This window comes from Parasteatoda tepidariorum, chromosome 6, assembly GCF_982258835.1.
Source record: "Parasteatoda tepidariorum strain Cologne lab strain chromosome 6, Ptep-v5.0, whole genome shotgun sequence".
NCBI lineage: Eukaryota > Metazoa > Arthropoda > Arachnida > Araneae > Theridiidae > Parasteatoda > Parasteatoda tepidariorum.
In genome coordinates this window covers 43,129,394-43,140,786 of record NC_141760.1, presented here as the reverse complement: position 1 = coordinate 43,140,786, position 11,393 = coordinate 43,129,394, and the positions used below count along the sequence as shown (strand labels likewise).

General features: G+C 27.1%; 1 protein-coding gene across 7 annotated transcripts in view; it reads right to left on the bottom strand.

Annotated features, from left to right (window-relative positions):
* Positions 1 to 11,393, bottom strand: part of LOC107445676 (late secretory pathway protein AVL9 homolog) — a 31,107-nt gene that overhangs the window by 2,460 nt on the left and 17,254 nt on the right. For 3 of the 7 annotated variants that reach the window (XM_043051692.3, XM_016060131.4, XM_016060132.4), the window contains 7 exons: positions 10,191 to 11,014; positions 8,411 to 8,545; positions 6,905 to 7,043; positions 6,655 to 6,735; positions 5,208 to 5,325; positions 4,963 to 5,016; positions 3,389 to 3,477 (listed from right to left, as the gene is read on the bottom strand). In XM_043051692.3, the coding sequence (XP_042907626.1) occupies positions 3,389 to 3,477; positions 4,963 to 5,016; positions 5,208 to 5,325; positions 6,655 to 6,735; positions 6,905 to 7,043; positions 8,411 to 8,545; positions 10,191 to 11,014 (1,440 nt within the window). Of the gene's footprint in view, positions 1 to 3,383; positions 3,478 to 4,962; positions 5,017 to 5,207; positions 5,326 to 6,654; positions 6,736 to 6,904; positions 7,044 to 8,410; positions 8,546 to 10,190; positions 11,015 to 11,393 lie in introns of all 7 variants that reach the window. The other 4 variants (XM_071178757.2, XM_016060134.4, XM_071178758.2 and 1 more) reach the window with 2 other exon arrangements.

Here is an 11,393-nt window from a genome sequence, read left to right as displayed (position 1 = left end):
TGTATGACATGGAAATATAATCAGTAAATTAAAAGATATACAGCTGTTTTGTACGGGTAATAGAAAACTTGATTTTAAAATATTGACACGTATAATTTAAAAAACACAGATACTTTGCTTCATACTTAGTTTCATTAAAAAGTTAGCAAGTGAAAATATCAGTGGTTAACAAATGCAATGAAATAATTATTGTATTCAAGAAAAAATTTAATAAAAATCTGAAAAAAAATAGTACTAGTTGTAAACACGAGAAAAATGCAAAATTTTATCTAAGATTTATGATCAATAAAGTCATAAAAAGCTCAAGTTTTCTTTTATAAGTTCTTATTTAGTTAAAAAATTCATTGCTTAAAAAATTGCATTTTCTTAATATTTTTCTACAAAAAAGAATAACCTTTATCTTATAAACAAAGGAATAATATAAAAAGGGCAGGAAATTAAAACAAAATCAATCACTTTATGTCAAAATTTTAAAAAGCAGGATGGGAACATAAGGTCAGAGATAGGTTAATTGAAGGCAGAAAAATAAGAATATAAAGTAAGCCTAAGTTCATAGTTATTAAAAAAGATACAGCCCTTACAAAACAGTCTCAAGCAAAAAAAGCAATCTTGAGACAAATAAACAACTCTTTCAATCTTTGAAATTGATATGAGTATTATGGAAAATAAAATAGATTTTTCTACTAATGAAAAAAAGAGACTTCATTCTTCGCTTTGCTACAGTAGGTAGGTAAAATTATTTTTCTTTCTGTTAATTATACAAAAATAAATGCACCAAAATATGTAAGTAAAGACCTAACATGCATCTAAAAATGACAGACAGACAATTTCCCCTTAAAAAAACATATGTGGTATTATTTAGATGTTCAAATGCAAATTCTATTTAGTAATTAGCTTAAAACAAAAAATTTTCATAGACGTATTTCATTTAAAAAACTGAACTGTTTAAACAAAATAAAGATTTCCTAATGAATGCATTAAATTAAAAGCACTTTAATTAAAACGTATTTTACGCTAACAAATTTCCAAAATCAATTAGTAATTTTTTTTAAATAACAATCATTTTTTAAATAATTTTAATTTTCTATTAAAATTTTTAAAATATATTAATTTGGAAAAATCATTTTGTTCCAGCTTGGTGGGAACTTATATACTTTAAAACTTTGATTCCCAAAATGAGCAAGAAAAATATCAGAAAACTTTAATTTAAAAATTTATTTACAGTATTCTTAACTGTAAATTTTCACTGATTAACTTTAAATTTAAACTATGCCTTTGAAATAAACATTTAAAAATACCATACTAGTAGAAATAAGTAGGATAATTTTATTTTATTGCATAGCTCTTTATTTATTTGTTTTTTTTTGTTATAAACACTAATTACTAGCAATTTCTTCAGGGAATTTTGATTTCTTTAATGTCCTATTTTCTACAAAATTTTTTATACTTGTTATTCGCACATAAATACGGAGGAAAAATTTTGTTTTATCCCACATTAATAATTCCATTGGTGTTAGTTTAGTCATATACAATTTAAAAAGATAGGATCCATTGAAAAAAAAATGCTGTACAGCCACCATTTTGTTTAGTATCATTGAAAAATCATTACTTGCATAATAAAGTACCTTTTGCAGAACTTTGTTTCATTAAAAAAAATTCACAAAAGACGTTTTTTACATTTTTCGTAGTACTAGAAAAGAATAATCCCCAAAACAGACGTAATTTACTTCCTAAAGGAATGGCTACTAAGTTTTTAGATACAACGGATAGTCTGCTAAACAAACATTATAACTAAATATCAGTAATTAAACAAAAAGAAAAAAAGAAAGTAGCAGTGAGACTTTGATAAAATCAAATTAACAATAATTTAATAATATCAAATTAACATAGAAAAAAAATTTATATCAACAGAAGAAAAAATGTTTTTAAGAAACTAAAAAGTTGCACACACATTTTCAAATTCTGCAGACTATTCCTATTTGTATTAGAATGCAAGACAATTGCAGTGCCACATGCAAAATTGGAATTAGTGATACAATATTTATATCTAAAAATGAGTTTGAGGAACCAAGCATGTATAATATTAGAAGGTTAACATATAGAGTGTGGTTTAGTTTTTAAATGAGGTACAATAATTATTTAAAGTGCTGATAAAATACACTTAATAACATGCTACAAAAAAGGGTAGAGGGCTTTTTCTCACAACAATATTAACTAATTTCATCTACCTAAATTTTTAAATGAAAGATTTTAGATAAATAGTTTATTTATTTTGAAAAGTTTTTTATATCATTAAATAAATTTAGCCAGGAAAAAAAAAAGATTGTGGGAAAACAACAGAGATAAGCTCTGTAAAACCTGAGTTATGAATACACTATTATTTTTCATTTCGTTTTTAAATGTAAATTATAACAGTGTGACACAGATGATTCAAAACAAATTTAAATTAGTAAATAATAAGAGTATCACTTAAAGTGTAAATTATTATGTAATAATTAAAATGCAATAATTTGTCGTATTATTTTAAAATTTTAAAGAAAATCATTAAGTGCTGGTTATAAAGTGCAAAAGTATAGGTAATAAATGAATTTCTTTTTCTTTATAATGCAATTTTTTCATAATAATAATAAACATTTTAGTTTCATTCATGTCTATCATTACAGAAAGAAAATTTGGACCTATGTAAAAAATTATGAAGAAAAGAATGGTTTCAAACACCCGAAAAATAAGTTAGGTTTACAGCTTTTGTAACAAATATTTTTAATAAAAAAGTTTTCAATACAAGAAATTTATATATCTTAAATTAACTTTTTTCCTAGATGTGGTTACTATAAACAGTGTACAGTACTAAAAAAGCACAAAATTTTTGATATATGAACTTAGAGCAGTAAAAATATAATTCTAATACCAAGCAAAAGAAAAAGAGTAAAAACAGAAGTAATAAAACATTGGAGACCAGAAGTAACAGAGAAGTTTACAAACTACACTTAAGCAATAGCTTGAGAGGGTTAAAAAAGTGTGTGCCGTTTGTGAGGCCAGAAATTATTAAGAATAAAAATCAGCAGTGTGAAGTTCCTTTATCAAAATGAGTACATAATATGATTCTAGAGAATGAAATTATAATAAGTATAAGTATAGATAATTTAAGAGAACAAATATTAAACATAAGTTTCTATGTGTAACTTTATCTGCCACAGAATTTTTAATAGCATTTTATAAAAACTGTTTTATTTCAAAAAATGCAAAAAAAAGTTGGAAGTGAAAAAAATTCTTTTATTTGAAAGTCACCCAAAAGCGTGAAACTATCAAATAATCAGTTGTTATACAACCAAAAACCTCTTATCATTACAGGGGTACAAATAAAATAGGAAATGTACACGAACCTTACCTACAGCTTTCCCAGTTTGAACTACAGCTTTTCCTGTATTGAGCACAGCAGTATTAATGCGTCGGCCTCTTTCTGTACTTTGCATGGTGCTGTAGGAAAATTATTAAAATATAATATTTTCCCTACAGGTTTTTGTTATAAAATTAATTAACTTGAAATATTGATAACTGTATTTAACATTAATTTTTTATTGTTTAAGATCATAATTGAAAAATTCTAAAGTATTTTTGATAAGCTTGAATAAAATAGTAATAAAATTAAATGCATAAGTTTAATTAAATCTAAAAAGTTTACAATGTACAGAGTTAATGAACTTTTTCAATTGTTTTTTAAAAAAGTAATTGATTCATATAAACCGAAATTCGTTTTTGGTAAATCAGACAGTTGGTTGGCATTATACTTTTCAAAAAGCATAAAAATGAAATAAAACTAATGCTTTAATTTATTTATTTTTAGCTTGTACTATTTCAGGTAATTTGTTAAAACCTTTACTCATAAATGCTTTAACTGTAAATCAAAACTCAAAGATTAAATTAATTTTTAATTAATTTAATCTTTTATTCAAAATTTAATTGACTGATTAAATTCAAAATTTAATTGACTGAATTTTATAAATTATAAAAGGTCGTAATGAATAAAATTCTTTAAGCAATTATACCTATTGAAATTAATTTTTTTCAGATTTTATTCCTTTTTTGCATTTGATTTGACTTAATCATAAATTAAAATTACCCTATAACTTTCTTCTTTAGATAAAGTTTAGTTTAATGAGATATATACTACACAAAATGTAATTGACATAATTACTTTGGGTAAGTCGACCGAGTAGGGTTATAAACCATATCTGAGTTAAAAACCAGGTAAAAGATCAATTGGACAACTATAGATCATGGGCACCCATTTTCATCAAAACCACCAGGGGGATCTCAGAAAAAATAGTAGAGGTCTATATTATTTAATTATGTTGTAGAATGAAAAATATAAAATTTTTTAGTGTACCTGAATGCATTCTATTAGAAAAGGAAAGTAGGAAAAGTGCAGTTAAAATCTGAACTTGGTTAGTGTAGGGTAGAAGGAAACAGAAATATTCTGCGCATTAAAAAACTATTTATGGAGGCATTATGACATATCATGACAACATATTTTATACACATACGCAACATTACAAGAATAAATGCTTTCATAAAAATACAAAATAACAAGACAATCATAAATAAAAGACAATGAAGAAAATAATAATTTTAATCCATGTAAAACACCAATAGCTCTAACAATTTTAAAAGTAAAATTATTAAGCTATCAGTTTTTTTAGAATATTTTCAATGCAAATGTCTAAAATAATTACAAATCAAACTATTGATTCACTTGAATGATATGAATATACTTAGAAGTTTTAATTGTTTGCAGACATAGCTGTAAAGTTAACAGGTGTTATAATTTTGATAGGTAGCTGAATTCAGATTTTAATACTAAGACACTAACTGCTTAATTAGTCACCATTTTAAACCATTATATATCTTAGACAATGATATAAATAAATCACACTTTTAGCAAAATATTCACAAACAACTCACTGGGAGAATTTTAGTTTCATGTCTGCCATGCTTAATTGTCCTTGAAATGGGTGACTGAAAAATAAGTTAGAAAAATAGCATTAGTATAACATTATCTTACACTTATTTCAGAAAAAAAAAATTAAATAATTTTATATTTATCTTTATTAAAATATACATATTTTAAAAATGTATTTTAAAAAAAATTTAAATATGTTATTAAAAATGATAAGATAAATAGATAGAAAATATTTTACAAATACTACCCAGGATTCAATTCTAAAATTCCTAGATGATTGCTAGCATTCCAAATTTTGTAATTATGAGTGGATTTCCAAGCATTCATAAAAGAAAGGTTGAAAGACTCTCCTTCTTTTCCAGTTGCTATCAGTTTAAGAAAAAAAAAACTGTTTTTGAATTTGAAAATAAGCATACACTTAAACAATAAGCATAACAGCAGCAATAGGAACACTCAGAGGAATAGCATATTACCTTCCTTTAAAAGAATATGCAAATTAATTAGACCTTATAAGCAGGGTCTATAAAAATGTAAAATTTCCATTCGCCAGCAAGTTTTGGAATGGCAAAAATAACATATTTTTACTTTTATGTGAAATTATACTAAAATAACCATAATTTTTACGTGCTCCGTTGAATATGTATTGAGAATCTGTAGATCTGTTTTTAAGTATTAATATGATACATGTAATAATATTATTTGTTCTCACAGCAAAAACTTATTACTAACTTAATAATTAGGGTATCCTCGTGATGCAATACTTTTTTTTATTTGTTAAATACTTTTGAAATAATTAATTTATTCATTACTAGATCTTTAAGCCAATATCAAGTGATATTTATTGTTTCTGATCTTACTTATAACAGGGGTCTGTTTAGAAGAAATTTGGGTTCGCTAACGGATCCTTCACAAAATATTCCACAGAAACGGACCCTTTACAAAATATTTTATCCTTTAATCGGACCCTTCACAAATTTGCCTATCTTCATTATTGTTTTGTTAATCGAATAAACCCTTCCCGGGGGGGGGGGAGACTAAAAAACGAACTAAGTTTTCCAAGTTTCCCTAAATTTAAATTCTAAATGCAGTATTCTAAGAAAAGAATAATTTATAAATTTATATTTATTCATAAAATTAATTAATAGAATATTATGTGAATAAGATTTTATAAATGTAAGAATTTTTTAAGTTTACTTAATGGGTAACACATTAAAAATGATACTTAACTAAGTTGTGTTACTTAAAATATATCAAATTATTAAAAATGTGAGTGATTTTGTTTCCATTATTTGTCCGAAATGAATATTCTGAGTTGAGCAGTATAGGCTAAATACCAAATATTTGTATGTTGCATCTCTAATTTAGTAGCAGCAATTGTAGTCTTGTATCTATTTATAATTTAAAAACCTCTTGAAAAATTTTTTAACAATTTTTGCAATAACAGGACCCTATTTTCACAAAAGCAAGTCCCTGGTTGAAAGAATGTGACTTAACGTTTATTTTATATTCACAAATTATGAGTAGTTTTTTCACAATTTTACAAAAACAGGACCTTTCACAAAATGTCTGGACAGACTCCTGCTTATATAATAATAAAAAAAAGACTTTCAAGCTCATTTAAATTACTAGAATTTAAAAAAAAAAAAACTAGCAATGTAATTAATGTAAGAATTGGAAAAAAAATGGTGACATACTTTCGATTTCTGATGTTCTCATAACACTCAAAAGGTATAATTTAAACTGTGATCTCAACCATTCGTCACCACCTTCCCATCCTAAAATAAAATTTAATAATTAATATCAAGATTATCTTATTAGCCTAGGACACATTAAGCAGTTATCAAAAACACTAATTTACTTGACAATAGACCAAAATGAAATTTTAATCTAAAATTTAAAAATTACTAAATTTTTAAAATATTTGTTATTATTGTGTATACATACCAGTACCATCTAGGAAAACATCATGTTTATCTTCCATTACATGTCGAACTAGATGATCAGCAAATCTCAAGTCTTCAGTTGTCAAATTTAATTGCTTTTTTAAATCTGGATCAACTATTTCAACTTTACCATCATCCACCTGTGTTTAAAATCCAAATGATTATAATAAATATAAAAATATAGGTAATAAATTTTTATTAACAATTATGAAATCATACATTAAATAATGGTTAACATAGTTTTATAACTAATAATTATTGTTCATAACTAATAATTATTATTGTTATCCATAAGACAACGTTCTTTTTAAAAAAATAAGTTAAGTTAGGTTGAAATGATTAAATTCATCACTGAGCTACTGAAATCAAATTAAAAGAAATTATGATATATAAGTTTCCTTATTAATGCTACATCTTTTTTTATAAAAGAATTTTGATAAGAGAGTTTTATTAAAAATAATAGGAATAATCATAATTTTACTTTAATTTGACCAGGGGAAATTTTATTGATTAAATTAAATGATGGAACACATGAACACATACTTTCATTTAAAGATTTAAAAACATATATTTATAAAGTGAAGATAGTACAAGTATTATATCTTCTTTAATAGCAAAAATTTTCTACACAGATTTTAATTACATTTTAATTGAAAGAATTAAGGATTATCATAATTTTGTATACAACTAAAGATTTGTATGTAAAAATTATCTCAGTGATAAAAAAAATTAGATTTAAGTGCTTTTTTTTAAAATTATGCCCGCTATCATCTTCTCAGACATAAGGCGTCTTGCAGTCCAATACAACAATGAAGTAGCTCCAGAAGGTGACAGGGTACGAAAGTCGTCACAGGAGCGAATGTCAATAAGAGAGGTGCAATCAAATAGATGCTCCCCAGTCATAGGTGAAGTGTTACAGAGCATACAAAGAGGTGAATTGACCAGGTTAATTTTAAATAGATGGGCCTGCAAGTAGTCACGTCCAGTAATTATCCTAAGACAAGCAACTCCCTTGGCCCTGGGAAGGAGGGAAAGACGCTGCTGGCTATCAAGAAGGCTAGCCAAGAATTTTCCCTCAGCTAAGTCCCTAAGAGCAGATATTGTTCTGCGTCTGAATTTGCTCTTAAGAAGCAGCCTTGCATTTCTACGAGGAACTGGATGAGAAGGTGGATGCAATGCTGAAGCCTCTTTAGCCAACATCAATATGACTATCCATATGACTATATATAAAATAGTCAATATTTAAATTTTAGTTTTAATTAAAAGAATAACTGCGTACAGATTACCCCCCTTTTTCTGACTTTTTGTAACTTCGTGTAATTTTCATACAGAGTTATGACACACTTTTTGATAAACAGATAAACCACTATTCTTCAAAAGATATTAAAACTTTTATATTGCTAAACAACATAAGTTTGAAATTTCTTTTATATTGCTTCTTTGAAAACACAGATAATTTTTTTTAAGATAGGTTAAAAATAGGGCTTTATGTTAAGACAACTCTTACCTCCACAATGACATCAAACAGATGTTTCTTTTGTTTAAATAGAATATTTGTTGCTCCCACTAGGCAGCCTCGAACACTGAGATCATTTAAAAGGTCTAAAAAAGGCAAGGACAAATATGGATGGCAAAGCATTCCCTAAAACAGAGTAAGTCAACAATTATTAACTAAGCATTGCAAAAATATGACGATTGTAAAATAAGAAAAAATTATTCAGAGATTATTATAACTATAAGATTCGGCTATTTAATACTAGAGCTGATCTAATACCTCGTGAATATCAAACAATTTGCTAAAGTCACAAGGTTTTTCCTTAAATATTGTTCATTGAGCAAATTTTTTAATTTCATGGAGATCAACCATGTGCAGATGAATCATTCATCATACTCACCTGTGCAGATAAATCATTCATCTTATTTCCAAAACTAGATAAGATTTTAAACAAGATTTAAAAATGTCGAAGCTATTAACAACGTCATAATTGAAGAAAATTTTAAACGAGGACTTCTGAAATTTTTACAGTTAATTATAGAAGTGCATTACATCAGGTAGTTACTTTGTTACATATAAAATGTAAGAAGGGTTCAAGATTCACCGACTTAAATCAACTGAGTTTTAAAAAAAAAAAAAAAAATCATGAAACAACTTCTATTTAGTTAATGTACAAGGCCTTCCCGAAAAAATAGTACCGTTTTTGAAAACCTCACATAAAAAATTTCTTTTTCAAAACGAAATTTCTTTTTACATGTAAGAGCATTTCCGAATCTATTTTATTACATTGTTACCACCATTGTCATAGCAGAAGCCAATTTATCCAGACCCTAAGATGCTGCCAGCAGTGACAGCCACCGCTGAACACTGTTTTTTATATTCCTTGATTTGTGATAATGTCATTTTTTGAAACTGTGAAAATTCATCACAAAACATTCTTATTGTGAACTGTTTGTCTGCATGAATATTTTCATTTGCTTTTGCAACCAAACCATTACTGACAACAAAGGGCTGCCTCTTGCTTCATTATGAACTTTGGAGAGTCCGTTTTGTTGAAACCATTTACTCGCCATTTTATCACTCATTATATTTTCACAATAAATCTCTTCAAGCTGATGATAAATTTCAGGTGACTTAAAATTTTTTGCATTCAAAAAATGAAATGCAGAATGCACTTCAGTCAGCAGGATCGACAATTGCCTGAATATAATTAACAATCATTTTGAATACTTACTACCACATGTAAATGAAAAACAATCTGGTTGTAATGATATCAGTAGATAGACGAGTGTGCATGTGCAGAACTGCAACATTACTAGTGTAGTGGTGGTAGAATGAAACAGCACTTTGTAGTAACAATTTTAAACTTTTTGCACTACAACTTTTTCTCAGTAATATTTACTGATAGGTTAAACTAAATAAGCTATTCTTTTATAATGAAAGAATAATTTATATAGGAATTTAGTGCAACTTAAAAGTAAAAGAAATTCTAATTAATAGTTATGGATTAGTTAAATTTCTGAAGTTCCGTCAACTTTAAATTATCCAAGTTCTATTGTAAGAACTTTTTCTTTTAACCCTTAACAGTGCTAAATTATTTTAAGTTCACTTCCCACTGGGTCCAAGCATTTTTCTAATGCGAAGAAAAACTGTTGCATTTTTATATCAATTATATAAAAGAAAATATCATTATTATATAATCATTAATAAATTACAATTTGCTGCAACATAAGCAACATTGGACCAAGTAATGTTAAAATAATCACTATGAAAAGCAAAATAAAATTAATACCTTTGTAAATATGGAGAGAGGCAAGCCACATTCATCTAACTCTAGATCAATAAAGTTTGTATTGTTTTTCATAGATTCCACTGAATCTTGCTTTTGAGAATTTGAAGTACTCCATCTCCTAGTTTCACTCTCATTTGTTTGTTCAGCAGCAGATGAAGGTAAAACAGATGATTTACTACCTCTTAATGAAGACATAATGTTTGATATGCCATCATTTATGGCAGGAATGAAATTTTGTATCCCCTGATTTTCTGGATTCGAATCATTTACATCATCTTGAAACTTCAGAGAGGAATTTGTTAAGTTAGCTTTATCATCACTATCCAGAAGCTGACTAATGGAGCGGGCGAGTTTGTCCTCCTCATTTATCCTAGTCTCTGTACAAGTTGAAGAGGTCATACTGGTGGCACTTGAGCCGATTTCAGGGGTCAGGTGGTTGACTTTCACCCAACTATCTCCCTCTGTATCACTACTGTTCTGGCTGGAACCTTTACTAGAAGCTTCCGAGTCAGCAAACCCAAGCTTTTTAGTATTGAGTGTCTTAGGTCTAGAAGCAACACACTTTAATTCATTTGGATTATCTGTTTTAGTTTCGTAATTTTTATCACTACTTCCTACACAATTTTCCCCATGTTCATTTTTAAATTTAAGAGATTCTTCTTTATCATTTGACAATACTGAGCCATCACCAGTTTCACATAGATCATTGTTATTATCTCTATAAGATACTTCTAGATAATCTTCTTTGTCTGTGATTGTTAACAATGGCGTAGTTCTAGCAGAGCAAAATGTTGCTGATTCAGTAAGACCTTTTTCAATCATTCCTAAAGAAAGAAAAAAACTTATAAAAAAGAAATATTTTATTTTAAAACACATAATAAACTAAATCAAAACGGAAGAAATAGCACATTGTTTCTCAACGGGGGCGATTCCGCCCGCCTGGGGGCGGTGAACTTGTTTTGGGCGGTAGGGGGGCGTTGGATATGTTTTGGGCGGTAAGGGGGCGATGAGCATGTTTTGTCATCCAAATTTAATTTTCAAACTTACAAATAAAATTATTAAATTAAGATTTCTTTAATAAATAAAATTAATCTAAAATTAATATTAAAGAAAACAATATTAAATTAATATAATAAATAAAAAATATCCGATACACCATTTGTACTAGCAATAAAACGAACTTATAGGACACCTATTCTCCGA